Source organism: Lepidochelys kempii, chromosome 2 (assembly GCF_965140265.1).
Source record: "Lepidochelys kempii isolate rLepKem1 chromosome 2, rLepKem1.hap2, whole genome shotgun sequence".
Taxonomy (NCBI): Eukaryota; Metazoa; Chordata; order Testudines; family Cheloniidae; genus Lepidochelys; species Lepidochelys kempii.
Window position 1 is genome coordinate 60,224,232 of NC_133257.1, and position 18,031 is coordinate 60,242,262.

Sequence of the window (18,031 nt, forward strand, 5' to 3'; positions counted from 1 at the left end):
TATTTCTCTGGTCTTATCAACATTTATAAAAGGGAGCATCTAACCATTGCTATTAAAGCAAAACATTAATTTCATTAGGGAAATGGCTTTCAATACCACAATCTGTCCTGAGATCTCATAGGAAATTGCACAGTTGAAAGTATGAAATGCGTGTATGTCCCCAGCCTGGAAAACTCTCTGTATTCTTTATACCACAACAGGACAAAAGCCCAATTTTATGGTGTTGCTCACACTTCAGTAATTTCATCCTCTTCTAAGGAAATGAAGTCTTGAATGACCAAAACCCATTAATCTAGGCTAAAAGAGTCAGCACTTAATAATAGAATGTAACTTTACCACATACTTAAACTGTGGCCAGGAAAAGTAAATACACTCTGAATCAACTAACTACACTGGGCTGGAATACAAACATTGCAGAGCTTATCTGCAGAAATGTGTTACCATTTTCTGATGTTTTTAATCAAACTTTTAATTAAATCCATAGTTTAAATTGGCAGATGTTGCTGTGATCCTCATTGAATGTTCTACTTCAAAAAGGCTAGTTCATAGGTTTACAATGCTTTGAACACTAGTGTTCCATGGGTCACAAGCAAGGCCTCAGACTCACACTATCAATATGTGATTACATGTCCACCTCAAAGCACTGGGAAAGCTTCAAGTCTAAAATGTCTGTATGTGCAACCATGTCATGACCATAAGCATCAATAACACAATTCTGTGCATGGTCCGATTTGAAAACAAACTAATAGACACATTTTAGTTTGAGATGGGAAAAATCAGGCCACAGAACCCCAGTGGTTAAAAATCCATCAGAAACAACCACAAACCCCACTCCTCCAGGAGGCTGAAAGCTAACCATTGCAGTTCATAAAGTGGATAGAACCAGATAGGGACAGAATGTCACCAGGCTGTTTGGGAAAATATGTTACTGTATTTTAGATCATCTTACTTGAGTGCAAAGCTTTCACCAGCAGGGCTCCTAAAAAACCCAGGCCATAATTTAAAAGGAGCCATTCACAGAGGGCATTTCAGGGAGGATTCCATCTGCTCTCAACTGGGGTGAGGAGGGGGATTTCTTCCCTTTTACCAAGCTGACCCTGTGAGCATTGGTGGGTACAAACCAAACTTCCCCATTGCCCATGTGAATACATCTGGCACACAGTATGTGTAGCTACAGATGGCACCTGGCTATGCATATTGCTTAAACCCATTCATTAATCTATTATATATAAATTGAAGTCAGTCATTCACTTAATGCTAGATAAACCTCAAAACAGCTGCAACAGAGAAAGAACTTAAACAACAGCTCAAAATACAAAGTTAAAACATCTCTACCTTTTTCGATACAAGACCAGCTTCTGGAACCTGAACATGTTGGAACATGTGGGATAACATTGGTGTTCTCACCTTCACCAATGGAAGGTTACTGCCATTTTAGTTTCTATCTTACCCATTTGAACTGGCCACTTGTGCAACCAATAGCACTGCTGCACATTCAAGCCAGTCATTGATAATCCCAGTCAACTTTCTCCCACAACAAAATGAATTGCACTTAAATGCAAACCAGATACTGATACAATAACTTTGTAGAACAACTATGATTGCAGATTCAGGTTTGGAGAAATATTTGACAAAGAATATGTGTTGGCCATGTAGTTTGAGCCACTTTTTGAAGGCAGGTATAAGAACATGCTTGCACCCTTTTTAAACATAGGTTGCTAAAGGAACATCTTTCTCAGAAAAAAATATCTACAGGTCATGCCCAATTCCCCCATCCCAGCATCTGGGGAAATACCATACATGTCATGGAAGAGAAAGTGCATAAACATCCCAGAGTGCTAAAACAATGATAGAGTACAGTTATACATACAAACAGAAGTACTGGCAAAAAGATTGCCTGTAGTTGTTGAATGGAACATATTTGAATGTAGGTTGGAAGAGCCTTCACCAGATACCTACAAGCTAGAGGACTAAACATACTAGACAGCAGAATATGGTGCGAGGGAGGCACCATCAACGACCAGGTGCATCACGCTGGTGGGAAGACCAGGATACCCTATCTCCAGGATGCTGGAAGTGGAGCTGCAATTTCTAGCAGGGTAGTGCCCTTGGACCCAGCTTTTGTATCATCCTCCAGGCAGAAGGAGTGTGGTCAGTTTGGTGCCCTTTCCTCACCACTGCAACGAGAAGGAGCACATGTTCCTCCACCCCAGCCTCCAAGCTACTTAGAGTGGGAATGGCTTCACTACATCTACCCCCATAGGTACTAGAACTAGGGGTACTGCTGCACCCCTTGGCTTAAGTGGTTTCCTTTATACACAGGGTTTACAGTTTGGTTCAATGGCTCTCAGCACCCCCATTATAAAAACTGTTCCAGCGCCCCAGCCTACAGTCTACCACAAGGAGGTTCCCCACCTTGTCTCCCCTCTCTAATTTAAGTTTTTTGACTCCTACCACATCCCATGGATAACTTAGCTCATGGGTTAAATTCTGCCTCACTAAATTCAGTAGCAAAACTTCCAGGAATTTCAATGGAACCAGGATTTCACTCCCTGGGGCAGATCCTCAGTATGTTGCCTTTAATGGGGTTATACCAATGTACACTAGTTGAGGACCTGCCCCAGGGTTGTCTGCTGCTGCTCAGTCTTCTTCCTCAGCAGCATCAGCAAAAAATTGTTGTGATTCCAATTCACTGAGCCCAGAGTGTTCTAAATAGTAGTGATAAGACAGTGCAGTCTTGGGAAAACGAGTAGCTGGGGCACTAAAGCGATTTTTCTATAGACTCTGGAATACAACAGCGAATTCACTCCTTTTCAGAAGGTGATCTTCACAGCTATAAGGGCCAGAAACCTATTTTGGATTTTTAACTAAGGGTTAAGTTCTGCAGATATTGATGGCCTAGGTCTCCCCAACTTGACAGGGAGTTTACTACTCAGCATAGTCAAGTAGGTAAATGGGTGGTTTATATTCAGCTAAGAGAGGGACAGTGCTAGACGAGCAAATTAAAAAGGGTGCTACTCTTGTGAGTAACAATTGCAAGATCAGGCTAGTCCATAAGAGAGTCCACCAACTAGACAGTTAGTGGACTTTCTAAATTCAATTTATTTTTTATTTAAGGCACATGATAAGGTGCCTACAGAGAGTACAATGGCAATGACTGTGAGAGGGCCACACTAACTGGGTAGCATGCAAACACAAAATCGAACATCTGCATGTCTGATCTGCAATATATACTATTGTTATTTCATTTGTGTGACATGCCACCTGCCAGTGGTTTCATTTTAGGATGGGGAGGAGGAAGAGCTATTAGAGAGAAAATTGCTACATAATTAAGCAAAATGTCTTTGTCTCGCTGCTTTTTTGTTGTTGTTGTTGTGGCAGCCATGAAAGGTGCCAGACTGCAAGCACTAGGAACTGAAAGCCTCTCTTTATCCAAAGAGACAGACAGAGCACAGGCAGAAACAGGGCTAGTTTCTCCACACTGCTCTGTCAGTACCACTGCTTATTTTACTTTCCTTTCTTCCTCATGTTTATTTTTCCCTCCTTCACTTTATGATGCTGAATGCTAATGACAGTTTTTGGCCCTATGCCAGGAAGTTATTATTGGGTAGTTAATGCTTGGGCTGAAGATATACTTGCATTTATTTGAGTTATTTTTGGGGTCAGCCAACTTTCTGCTCACCGGTAACTGTTTGTACCTGAACATCATTCCACTGGGGGTTCTGGCCCCATGTAAGCAGTCACAGGGACTGCAGCAAACCTGGTGAATCCACATGAATCCTTGGGCTGAATTACTGACTCTGTTGAAGTCAATTGGCATTCTGGTTTTAATGGAGCCAGAATTTCACCCTTGTAGAACTGAGAGATTATAGGACATCAACAAAGAATCTGTGTCTTTGTATCAGCTCTAGCTCCTGGTGACACTACCCCTCCACCACCCAAGCTCCTAGGCAGTGGAGCTATGACCAGGGTCCCAGGGAGCCATGCTGAAATTACTCCATAGGGTGAACTGCAAAGAATGGGGCAGGCAATCCCCAAATCCCCAAAATACTTGGATTTACCAAGCCAGCACAAAACAGCTTCTATAATATCTTTATTGGCTTCTGGGTAACCAGTAGCCAACAACACAGTTCCCTTAAAGCAACCCAGCCTCACGCCTCCACCCAAACACGCAAGTCAAATATGGTGATTGCTGAAAATCTTATTCATCATATAATAATGTTCTACCCATCCCAAAGGATCGGACACATTACCTCCCAGGTAATGAATATTTCAGATCTTACCCAAATACATGCTTACAGCCGATTCTTATTAACTAAACTAAAAATTATTTAAAAAGAAAAGAGAGAGAGAGAGTATTGGTTAAAAGATCAGTATACAGACAGACATGAGTACAGTTCTGGGATCAGATTCACAGTAGAGATGGTGAGCTTTATAGTTGCAAAGAGTTCTTTCAGAATTAGTCCATAGATTATATATAGTCCAGTGCCCATATTTAGGGTGATCTCTGGAGATCTCAGTCTTAGGATCTAAGCTTCCCCTGCATGAATCATCAAGCAGATCTGAGAAAAAGGATCAGGACACAAGACATCTTTATACAGATCCAGGCCTTCTTTGACAGCTCAGAGTCCTTAGGTGAACAATAGGTAATCATCGAGACTTTGAAGTAGACTTATTTCTTAAGCATCACCTATAATTAGTTACATGGATTAACATAAGACAATTGCTTGTTTTCCACCAGTCACAGGCGATTTGCTATACATTTCAAAGAGAGGTGAATACAGAGATATCCTATGTTTACAGTTCATTTAAATGTTAAGATTTCCTTTTGAGCTCTGAATTAACAGAATACAGCATAGAGAGGGACTGTTTGATTACATTGTTAACCTCTAACAATATAATGTAAACACACAAAGCCACAAACATTATCTACCAAAATGTCTCTAACGGTTGAATTTGGGTCATCTATCCTGCAGAATCCTTAACCCTTTCTTTCCATGAGTCACAGGGGCCGACCACCATCCTACTAAGGAACACCCTTGGTCACAACAGTCTCTGGGACCCCCCAGGATGAGGTAGACTGCACAGAAATGATAATACAGCCACTGATTTATTGTTCTCTAGGAAATTTCTGCAGCTTCACAGGGAAGATGCATGTACTCCACCCTCTCTGCCTCCCTCCTCACTCCTGCTCTAGGCACAAACACTCTCTATCCCCTCCAACAGCATAGATCCCTGATCCCTAAAGCATTATTCACAGGGTCTAGAAGAGAAGCAAGATGGTTCTTGGGAGGTGGCTGAAACCCCTTTCCTCCACGTAGGATAGGGGAGATCCATGTACAGGGGGCCCTCTTGGAGGGGTGTGGGAGTAATTATCTGGATGTTGGTAGCTGGTAGGTACTTTGATTCAAGACCCCCACTACATAATGCATCAAATTCCATTTATAAATCAGTGTTCTTTAAATGATCTTCATATATATAACCCCTCCCTCAATACAATTATGACTTAGTTTACTTTCTGCATGAATCACCTTGGTCTACAATGGATACACTTCTCAATAGCAGTAAACTTACTTCAACCACATTTCTGGGTATCCCAGACTGACTGAAGCATTGTTCTTCTGTTGAAGCAAATCAAACTGTACCTACGCCTATTTCTACAAAAAGTTTTTAACAAGGTGGATTGAAAATATTATTGGAGAACGCGGGTTGTAATGATTTTTACCTGTTGGGGAGTTATTCATCTAAATGTTATTTTATCATTTCAACTGTTGCTTGAGGGAAGGGAATGTGACAGCTTGCCAAGAACTACATTATGTCAGCTGCTATGTTCTATAAACAGATTACACACACCTTACATAAACAAACTGTGGTTAGCTAATTACCCTGAACAAAAATACACACAGAGAAGTAAAATTCACTTCAAAATGATTAATTGTATAAATTTTATTTTTAGTTACACTTCTGCAATATATGTCCAATATCCGTATGCATAGCTGCAGCTTAATAACATTCTCAATACAGTTAACATAATTTATTTGGTTTCATACAGTGCAGATTGTTGTATAAAATCATGCCATGCTGCAAATTCAGTATTAACCACATTGTAAACTATGAGCTAACTTGGCAGAAAAAATGTACATATTGTAAACAGATATTATGACAGGTGTATCAGCCAGTGCAAGCCAACAATCAAGTATTTTTTTAAATATAATATCAAACTTTTATGACCATAAGTAACTGATAGAAAAATTATCAGTTATTAAAAATATTCTGTAAAAATACTTTCAACATTTCATTCCTCATTACCTATGTCATCAAGTAGCTATTCAGAAATAAATCATTGAATCAGGGAGATTTATATATATATATTTAAAACTTCTGTTTCCAAACTTCTACATAATGTATAATCATAGATCCTTTTAAAAATTAGATTATTTTAAGAGAACTATAATTAAATCATATAAAAATGAAAAGGGATTCATAAAAGGAAGTATATATCTGCCATGTATGTTCTTTCCCTATGAATATCTCAAGCTGTTTCAGATATTTTTACTGTACTAAGATCAAAGCAATCAATCAGTGCTATAACCAAGTGGAAGAAAAGAAATTTCCCTAGCAATAACTGAGCAAAAGAATAGAAATTTCCCGAACAACAGCTTCAAAACATGATGGATAGGGCAATAAAATAATTTCAGTCTCACTGAGACCAAGACATACAAAGGAACACATTGGAAAGGCAAGGTTATAGATTATACGGGTACATTTCCCACATTTATCAAACATCTTTCAAATATCAAACAACTCAACTGATACCGATATAGTCCACGAACGGTTCCCACATGTGGTTCCTAAGTATGTGCACACTGGGGTAGTTTATTTATTCCAGTGGTAAATAAAATCTTAATTCAGCAGCCTAGTGGTTTACCAATAGGGCATGTGTGGACATCCAGCTTTTAAGAAAAACATTCTTAGTGGTAATCATAGCCGCATTACAAAACTCCTCAGACACAAAGGCCCTTATTAATTTCCTTTGGAATTCCAGCCTAATATGGAAATCATGGAATATAAAAAGGATTTGATTTTGTGACATCTAAAATAAAACATTTGTTATGAACTGCTAGAAATTTTGCAAATAAGCACAATAGCAAATAGCGTGCATCTCCTGTCTTGCATCTTCAACATATTCTGTGATATGTTAGTTGTGCACATTGGGTGGAGTCACACAAATTTTGTAGATCATAATGTATTAAGTCGAACTGTACAGTAGAAAAAACAGTGTGGTACTTCAGGATTCTATTTTGTTCCATCTATAATTACAGACCAGCATTCCATTCCAACTTCTGCGTTAATTCCCACGAAGAAATATAACTGGGAGGTTCGAATGAGTGAATACAGTTAGGAGAGATTGGAGCGGTTATCTCTAAAGGAGTTCTGTTACATGGTGTTACACAGGGATGTATTTGCAAATACTTAAGACAATGTTGTTTAGGAATATAAATAGAACGTTTACATTTTAGTTCCAAAAGTGCAAAAAGATTCCTTATATAGATTGGTATACCAGCTTAATCTAGCAAACCTCTTGAAAATTTTGCTTATGTATAAGGAAAGTGTGTGTGTGTGTGTGTGTGTGTGTGTGTGTAAAAAACAGAGAAACCCACCTTAATTCAGCCCCCTTATCCATATGCATTATGATAGTCTTTAAATTTCATGATCACATCCTATTATTTCCATGTGATCAGTGCCTCATTCAGTGTACAGGATAGACCAAGTTCTGGGCATGAAATCAGGGCTGTGTAGTAATGGAAACAGTTGTCTTTAGGGCCCTGTGTCATTTATTGCAGAAGCTGCAAATAAGGTGTACAGTGAATGAGGCGCGTGACCGCAGGAACAGAAAGGAGGGCATGGTGGGTTGTGTCATAGACTGGGACTGCCACCTAATGTGCTGAGACTACCTCTGAGCCCATTTTCCCTGCCAGCTTGGGACTTCAGTACCCTGCCTTGTTGAGCCAGACACGCTGGCCTGCTACAAACACAGACCCAGGACTGAACCACGTCCCACAAAGCTGAAGGCTTTAACTGAAAACCACTTAACAGGTATTCCTGTCTCCAGCACCCAGATACCCAGTTCCCAATGGGATCCAAACCCCAAATATATCTGTTTTGCTCTGTATAAGCTTTATACAGAGTAAACGCATAAATAGTCCACCCTCTATAACACTGATAGAGAGATATGCACAGCTGTTTGCTCCCCCAGGTATTAATTACTTACTCTGGGTTAATTAATAAGCAAAAGTGATTTTATTAAATGTAAAAAGTAGGATTTAAGTGGTTCCAGGTAATAACAAACAGAACAAAGTAAGTTACCAAGCAAAATAAAACAAAACACACAAGTCTAAGCTTAATACATTAAGAAACTGATGACAGATGAAATCTCACCCCCAGAGATGTTCCAATAAGCTTCTTTCACAGAATGGACTCCTTCCTAGTCTGGGTCCAGCAATCACTCACACCCCTGTAGTTACTGTCCTTTGTTCCAGTTTCTTTCAGGCATCTCTTGGGGTTGGAGAGGCTCTCTCTTGAATAAAACACAAGTCCATTGAAGACAAAATGGAGGGGCCTCCGGAGCCTTTTATATTCTCTCTCTTGTGGATGGAAACCCCTTTGTTCTTCTCTGCAAATTCACAGCAACAAGATAGAGTTTGTAGCCACCTGGGCAAGTCACATGTCCATGAACGATTCAGCTTTTTGCAGGCCGACACCATTGTTTACTTGTTAGTTTGAACGTTCCCAGGAAAGCTCAGATGTGGATTCTCGTCTCCCAGAGTCCATTGTCAATTAAGTGTTTCTTGACTGGGCACTTATTGAGAATAGTCCTTTCTCAAGAAGCTGACCAAATGCTTCACTGAGACTACTTAGAATAAAACACATTGAGATACAAGTACATAGCCTATATTCATAACTTCAAATACAAAAATGATACATGCATACAGACGGCATAATCATAACCATCAAATTACAAGCTTTCTACAGAAATCTAACTTGACCTCCTTTGTTCAAGATTTGGTGCAAATATAGGACCTTGGTTGCAACAATGATCTAGATGGTCACAGTTCATGTCTATATCGTCACATTGGTAATTTGCAGGCTGAACTGACTGTTGCAACAGGGGCCCACAATTTTGCACCATTTCTACTGGGGAATGATTTCTTTGATATGGCAGAATCTGTCTTCCCCTATCCTTGTCCAACGCCTGTCTCTTCCCCTCCACCCCAGCTCCTCATCACAGTCCCATCTCCACCTTCCTCAGGCTCCTCATCCAAGTCCCAATTTGTCTTCCCAGACATTGCCATTCTCCCCTTCTAGACTCCCCATGTGAGTCCCAGTTTTACCTCCACCCAGCCCAAGTGTCTCCCCCTGCCTTCTTGTCCCATTTTCTTGCCCATGCAGGTCCCATCTTCCCACCCCCAGCTCCTTGTCTCATCTCTGCATCCCCATCCCCTCAGTGGCTCACAATCCTCGTCTCCGCACCTTTCAGGCTCCCTGTCCCAATATACTCCCTCTGTCACTCTCCCACTCCTCCACATCAATTATGGCTTCTTTGTCCCCTCGGCATTTCAGTCAGTCTGCTTTCTCCGCCATGATGCTTGAGTGTCAGCAGGGAAAGCAACAAAAGCACAGGAGAGCCAGTCTCCCTGTTGTCAGTTCAGGCGCCTGATGCCACATTGGTTCACAGCAGCTAGGAGCAGCAGTTGCAGGGAAAGTCCTGAAGCCCTAGGTGTGAGAGAGGATGGAGGCATATTCAGTACAGGAGGAATTTTCAAAAAATTTAGCTGCCAAACTTTAACATGGCCCTGCTGGCCATGTAAATGTAGGTTTTTCAAAGGCTTGTCATTTGGTTTGGGTGGTTTTTTCCAGAGGAGCAGCACACAAAGGCCAACACCTCCAAATTTCAAACCTTTTCTTCAAAACCTGGAATACTAGATCTTATCCACAAAATGGTTGTCAGAAAGCCAACATAGGCAAAACAACACATATTCCCTAATCCTGTTCTCAGAAACAGCTGTACCTATTTAGCTGGAACTTTTCAAGAAAATTCAACCCACGGCAGACACCCAGCATGGAAATGCTTTTAGCCCAAATGGTTAAAATGTAGTAAATGTAGTAAAATTACAACCAACTGAAAACAGGTTTTATAATTGGAAGTGCTGGGCAATCCTACCTGTAGGCAATGCTCCTAGCTCTGTCTATACTACATATGCAATTTAAGCAATAGTAAAATATATTATATGTAGTGTTAAAGGATCTTTTAAATCAGATTAAATATGATCCTGCCTGCAGTCTTGTCTTGTGTCATAGAATCATAGAATATCAGGGTTGGAAGGGACCCCAGAAGGTCATCTAGTCCAACCCCCTGCTCGAAGCAGGACCAATTCCCAGTTAAATCATCCCAGCCAGGGCTTTGTCAAGCCTGACCTTAAAAACCTCTAAGGAAGGAGATTCTACCACCTCCCTAGGTAACGCATTCCAGTGTTTCACCACCCTCTTAGTGAAAAAGTTTTTCCTAATATCCAATCTAAACCTCCCCCACTGCAACTTGAGACCATTACTCCTCGTTCTGTCATCTGCTACCATTGAGAACAGTCTAGAGCCATCCTCTTTGGAACCCCCTTTCAGGTAGTTGAAAGCAGCTATCAAATCCCCCCTCATTCTTCTCTTCTGCAGGCTAAACAATCCCAGCTCCCTCAGCCTCTCCTCATAAGTCATGTGTTCCAGACCCCTAATCATTTTTGTTGCCCTTCGCTGGACTCTGTCCAATTTATCCACATCCTTCTTGAAGTGTGGGGCCCAAAACTGGACACATTTATTGGATAGTGACTTTTCCCCAATATTCCACATTTGTTGCAGTCACCTGGGTTAACATACAGCCTTCCTTCTCCATAAAAACCGAGAAATCCCTAAACAACTGACAAAATTCTTCGTAGAAATTATGTGCAGTGGCAACAGCTGAAACCATTTAGTTTATGAGCAAGTATTCATGTTCAAAGCCTTCATTCTGCCCAGGAAAGAAAGAACAAGAGATCAATTAAAATCTAATCCAATGTGCTATAACAATGGGAAATGTGGCTCCCAAGAGAGATACACTCTTGGATTACAGCTGAAGCAGTCCAAAGTCTGAAATTCACTTTTTCACATTTTGTAGAAACTTGCTGCATTTTTGCACATTGGTTTCAGTGGTTCACATTCTTCCAGTTTGGTCCCCTAAAAGTTGCTTTTTGGGTGGCTGTGGGTACATAGAGTAAATTCAAGTTATTCTGGGTGACAAGGCTGTTCACTTCTCAAGGGAAGCCATCTAAAAAAGGTCCTGTTCCTTCTTTGTATGCTGTCCTTTCCATACAAGACCCATAGCAGACTGAATAGAAGAGCCTCATATGGAAGCTTTCCCTATCAAATTCCGAAATGAATCTCATGCCAAAACAGGGAGCCAAGTAGAAAGACAAAAAAATCAAGCATCTTAATTGGAAGGACTAGAAAAACCCAGTTATGACAAGGCTGCTGACTAAAAAATGTCAAACTACTAATTCATACAGAGGAAATGCCTACTTAGATTTGCAAGGTGTTTTCATATTTTAATTAGAGAATGGCAAGAGCCACACATTTTGGAGCCATATTCAAACATCCTTGGAGATCAGTGTTGCTCAAATCCAGAATTGGCTTGACCCAGAACAGATAGGGGTAACAAGATACTATGTCAAGAATTTCCTCCAAGTTCTGAGATTTTGGAATAGGGGGGTTGGTTTGGCCCCCACTCTAATTTCAATTAGTCAGGAGCTGTAGTTCCATGTAGAGGTTAATGGAACTACCCATTTATTCTGTTGGTTGTCTGTATCAGATTCAGAACATTTGAAAGGTATTTTATGGCCACTCTAAATTCTGTGCTCCAAGGACTTGAGTATAAAGACGCTGATGTAAGAAGACACACAGCACCATAACAGCAGCCCTTCATAAATCTTAGTTGCACAAAAGAGGAAAGCAAATAGAGAGACAGCGAATAGACTTTAAGACCAAAAGAAAGTTTATTTAGAGACTCACTACCGGACTGGTTTGACTTGAACAACATTTGTAATGAGAAGGTGTTATATGAGGTGAATATAGGAGAATAGTTCTCAAGGAACCAGAATGTTTTTCAGAGTTCTCTCTTCACTCTAATAGTACGTCTATGGATACTTTTTAGTGCATAAGGAGCAACAAGACAGGAAATACTACTCATTTATACAAGCTGAAAAAGAATGGCCGAAGAACAGCACTCTCTAATGCACATATCATTTAGACTATGCCAGAACTTTCATTCTAATCCTTTTCCCTACCCTCCACTCTGCCCAGAGGTTTATGCATTAGCTTTGGTACAAAAAAAACAAAAAAACACAACAGCCTGAATTTAAAGGGCCACATTTTCAGTTCTGCATGTCTAAAATGGAACTCACAAAATACCTGCAGACGCTCCTACTCCATATGCAAGTCCAATGGTACCCCATGATCAGCCCTGGAGGCTAACATCCTCTTGTTAGCCACTAAACTTAAGTACATCAGACAGCAACAGCATAAACTTCTTCAAACCATCCTCATCAACATGCCTCAATTGTATCTTGGAAGGACCCCTTCTTAAGGATCTGCATTCCTAGTCCCTTTAAGCCTTCACTTTACAGTGCCCCAGCCCAGCCCAGGCAAGATTTATAACCTGGCTGTGTCTCAGTTTTTCCGTAGTAACCTTACCCTGTACACATCATACTGGTCCTATTGTCTGAGGACATCAATAAAAATGACTAAATTAATATACATTTCTTTAAGTTGTAAGTACAGTAGATTATTGGTTACATTAAGCAGCAAGGAACTCAGTCATTAATCACTTTTCCCACTGCTACATGGTTATTTTTAGCACAGTAACATAAACAGAGCTAGCGTGTGTCTAATCTTGCCACATGGGCAAGCACGGTCCCCAGCTGCAGTGTAGATATAGCCTTATTCATTGGGTACCTTCGAGCGAGGCACGCACATCACAGTTTAAGGCAACTGCACCTGTATTTCCCCTCCATGATCCATCAAGAGCACCTACTGTAGACTCCTGACTCCTCAGCCATCACCTCTCTTGGGTGGAGAATCGCATCTGTCTCCTTCCTGACCAGGTTTTTTCCCCAAGCTGCACAGTTCTCTGCCTACACTGTGAGTTCCCCAGCAAGCCAGACTGCCTAAAGAGGCCTGTGTCAGTGTTTTCCTTTCTTCTAAGAGCTATGAACAGTTGTAATGCCCAGAATTACAAGTTACCACACAGCTCTTTCTAAGCAAGCACATTTATTCTTAAGGTGAAAGCATTACGGAGAAAACATATGAAAACAATAAAAGAACCTACTCACATGCTAATAAGCTTACCAGAGATCAACCCCAACTCCAACAAAGGCTCCAGTAGGTGATCAGTCCTTCAAGACCCATAAAATGAGTTTTTCTGTGGTTATATGTTCACAACTGCTTCAGTTCAGAACAAAACACACCCATAAATTAGTCAGTCTCTGCTTTATATAGTTTCAACCTTTGACCTTCAGATTCTGGGAATAGGCAATCAACACACAATGGTTCTCTTCTCAGGGCATAGCTTCAAAAGGCTGGGTCAGGAGGTGGGAATTTGCATTTGGGTATTTCCTAGGATACACGCTTAATTTTGTTTGCCCCAAAAGTTCCTTCTTATTTGGCGCATTGTTTAAAATAGTCCTTTGAAGCTTATAACATTTTCCAAGGTTTACATTGCCCATGTGTTCCTCCAGAGAAGTTACATCCAGTCCCACAATACTACATAAAATTTGCATTCAATATAAGGATTTTCAAGAATATAATAGGAAATTACAGTCACAACTCAATGTCTCAGAAATGCAATTTATCCACCTGTTAAAGGGCTACAGCAATACTTACATGCCTTGAAGGGTACTATGAAGCACCAGAATAATGACAGACACACAGTGGGTGAAGTAGCATTTTTATTGGAGCAGCTTTTGAGCCACACAGAGCTCTTCTTCAGGTCTGGGAAAGGTATTCCCAGTATCACAGCAAAATGCAAGGTGGAACAGATTTAATATAAGTAGTTAGCACATATTGTAAGGAACCATTCAAGGCAGAGTGGCCTTTTAACACCTCTGCAGTCATAGGATAAAGAGAGGGGGATAGTGAGTTGCAGATTGTATACAGAAATGAAACCCCCCACAACTGCACACCCTTAGTTTTCACCTACCACCCCACACTGGAGCCCATACAGGGTAACAACAAACAACTACAACCCATACTCGATGGGAACCCCATCCTGAAAGACATCTTTCCAGAATCTCCACTTCTGGCCTTTAAACAAACCCCAGCCTCTCCAAGCTGATCATCAGAAGCAAGCTCCCCACAGACCAGGACACACCAACTCAAAGCGGCACCAGACCCTCCCAGAACAGTAGATGCAAAACCTGAAAACACCCCCCACAACACACCTTTCGAGATCCATGGATCTAACACTTGCCTATCACAAGATATGGTGTACGTCATCCAATGCCCTTGTCTCTCTGACTAAATACAAGTTGGTTCTATAAAAGAGGATATTAAATCCCCCACCTTGTCCCTCTAATATCCATAGCTACAACTACACTGCATACATGATGAGGATACCCTTTGCATTAAAGTTTACACCCACCACTAACTGTATTCCTTGGTTCATTGTGAACATGTTTACACAGAGCAATGAATGGTTCAATTAAATGTGGATGTGAGTGTCCCATTGGGTGCAGGTGCCTTTCATTTATAATGGTATGAATCATACATTTAAGACACAAAAAATGAAGACAAAAACCACAATCCCTAATGTGCTACATCCCAGTGTATATCCTGTGTATAATCCCTACAGGAAGAATGCCTGCGTAGTTTATAAAACTTTCCCTTTTTCATCCATCCTAAACTTCCTGAGTGTAATTTTATTAACGATGAACGACTCTCAAAGAATTCTTTCAGTGACCCTAAATAACTTTTATTTCTTCCCTCACAGTGGCAAAAGTAAATGGGCAAGAAATACTACCACATCCAGCTTTCAAAGCCACCAGATGATTTGATATACATTGTAGGTTAATGTGTTGGCAGAATACCTTTATTTTTATACATCTATACAACTATATCTATATAATATAGTTTTTTTTCCTCCTGGAAAGGTACTGGTTGTAAATATTAATCATGGCAGCTATTCGCATAATATTTCACCAGTACATGCTGGGGATAGACTCAAATTACTGACTTGACCGATTTGGTATTTAAATAATAGGAAATGGTGGTTGGATAATGTGATATAAAAGTGCCAAGAACAAGCATTATATGATGTCAGCAACTTTGTATTGCATTAGCAAATTATTGCAGATCAAACCCAACTACCATGAAGTTTTTCAGTGCTACTATTTTACAGCTTGCGTGTCTTTCTTCTCAAAGCTTTGAAAATGCCTTACAATTTTAAAAGTGATATAAAATCCACTACTCCTACATTTAGGGTAAAATGAGGCAGCTGTTTAATATCACACACTATAATACAGTTTGGGACAGCAGTTGCTAATGTGAAAAAACATATCCACACATTGGACTCCCTGTCATCTTAGCATCACATCTCATCAAACTCAAGCTTGGAAGCCTGAATATAATCCTCTTTTCACTTTAGAAAGGATTGAAATTCATTATTTTTATTATCTGTAGGGTGATGTGCATTTAGGGCTTTACTGACACATAATAAGTAGAGGCCCCTGCCCTAATGAGCTTACAGTCTAGGACCCCAATCCTGAGACATCAATCACATCTAGTAGGATTCTTTAACACCCCCCATCAAAAAAAAATCTACTGACTTCAGTGTGGATCCTTCCGTGCAGAGCCTCATTGGCTTTAGGGAAGCTCTCTGCAAATATTTGTTTTCAATATCATTGCAGGAATGAGGCCCAAGTTAGACAGCTACAGTACAATAATTAATGAATTGGCCTGAGAAAGGAAGTTGACAGTGGTAGCAATTTCACTTGCATAAAATATTAATCTGAGATTTAGGTCTATTTATTTGTATGTAAGCAGTGTCAGGATGAGCTCCACCCTGACATCTGGTGGTGAGGTGTGGCAAGTTGTGGAAAAGAACTTCAGGGGCTGATCTCATTTGCATAGGCACACCCACCCAGCCCAGAATGAGGCCATAGCTGCCCAAATGGTCACTTTGGCTGCTGTGGGATCCCCAGTGTCTCTGTTATTGGGGCAGGAAGAATAAATTGTTATTACCCTGATTATGGGAACTGTGCTTGGAACTGTACTTGGCCTTTTGTTATGATGGAGGGACTCACCATCAACTAAGTAGCACTCGCTAGGCAAGGGTCATGGGTTCCAAAACTCTGTGAATAGAGAGAGGCTGGGGACAAGTATTAATACTTGGTGGCATGGGCCCCACGGTGAGGGCCTTACATGCTAATTGCACTTCCTCCTCTCTCCACTGTGGAATATCAGAGCTAATTTTGATTCCATTAGGAGTCTAGTTGCAGGCTGCTGAGCTCACTTTGGGCTAATAGTGCACCAGCACTGAGGCTCCCCTACTACAAGCTGAATTCACCAAAGAGCTGAACTGACTAAGAGCTGAAATCACTGAGCGTTGTGTTAAGTAGTGGGGGAGCCTGAAGATATATTGTGGAGCAGTTTGCAGGATGGCTGGAGTGCCTTGTGGACAGGCTGGTGGAGCAGTTCGTAGGACGGCGGGAGCTGCTGGTGGGACGCGGAGCAGTTTGTGGACCAGCTGGTGGAGCAGTTCGTGGGATGGCGGGAGCTGCTGGTGGGACGCGGAGCAGAGCGAAGGAGTTCGTGGGGCTGCTGGCGGAGCGGAGCGAGGGCCTATGGAGCTGTGGGGCGGTCAGCTTCAGATGCCTCTTACCCCCGTCCCATCTCCACCCAGGTTGGGAGGTAAAGCTCTGCAGATAAACTTTCGAACTCTGGGGCTGCCCTGACCAGGGACAGAGACCTTTGGGACTTTGGGTGATTTGGGGTTGCTGGACTCAAGAACCAAAGGGAAAAGGGCATGCCCCAATTTGCTTGGGGAGGGTTTTTTTTGCTCATGGGTTGTGTTATGAATCCTGTTGGTGGTGTTTCCCCAACATAATGCCACATTGTTTCTCTCTGTTATTAAAAGACTTTTGCTACACTCAGACAATGTGCTTGCGAGAGGGGAAGTATTGCCTCTTGGAGGCGCCCAGCGGGGGTGGTATATATTTGTCCCAGGTCACTGGGTGGGGGCTCGAGCCGGTTTGCATTGTGTTTTTGGAATGGATCCCCTAGATATTGAACCCGGCCCTTGTTGCTGCCAACTCTGACAGGCAGAAGGGTTACATGTATTTATTTTGATACTGGATTATTGTGTATGCACACACACACACAATGACGTTAAATGTGCCTCTTGCAATATCATCCATTCTAAGAAGTGCCAAATGCCAAGCTATTTAGAACAATGTAAAGAAAGGCTCCAGCAGAATTTTTCGTAACTAGTAAGTGTAGAAAAGGATGGCCACAAACTACCATTATATATATAAAATAATGGATTTTACAGGATTCAGTCCACAAGATTTCAGCATGACAAGAAGAGCGTCAGGCCACTTATAAATCTGAGTCACTAAGGCCAGTTTGGACTGTTACAACGAGCATGGAGAACAAAGGCCCTGAAGGAAATGCCCTCAAGAGACCCCAGGACTTAAAAACCCTCCAGGGATCTGAGGCATTCTACTGCAACTAAGCTTTTCAGTCAGAGCTGTGCAAAATAAGTGTGATCATAGCACAGATCCACAGAATCCACAGAATCTGTGCTACACCCCAGCTTTGTGGCAGGCTCCCAAGAGGACCCATTCTACCTTAGTAGGCCATATGGCCTCAACACCTCAGAGACTGAGCCATGTCACTCAAAGGAAGGAAAAAAGCGTTAGTGCCCCAAGCCCTAACCCACTTTCATATTCACACC

General features: G+C 41.4%; 1 protein-coding gene across 5 annotated transcripts in view; it reads right to left on the reverse strand.

The window, feature by feature from the left end:
• C2H8orf34 (chromosome 2 C8orf34 homolog) overlaps positions 1 to 18,031 on the reverse strand; it is a 394,188-nt gene that overhangs the window by 19,167 nt on the left and 356,990 nt on the right. For 2 of the 5 annotated variants that reach the window (XR_012157171.1, XM_073330917.1), the window contains one exon: positions 8,333 to 9,774. The exons of 2 other annotated variants lie outside the window; for them this stretch is intronic. Coding sequence is in view for 1 of the 3 variants with exons in the window: in XM_073330917.1 (XP_073187018.1) it covers positions 9,740 to 9,774 (35 nt within the window). In the remaining 2 variants the exon portion in view is untranslated. Of the gene's footprint in view, positions 1 to 8,332; positions 9,775 to 10,912; positions 11,057 to 18,031 lie in introns of those variants that run through there. One more of the 5 variants, XR_012157172.1, reaches the window with a different exon arrangement.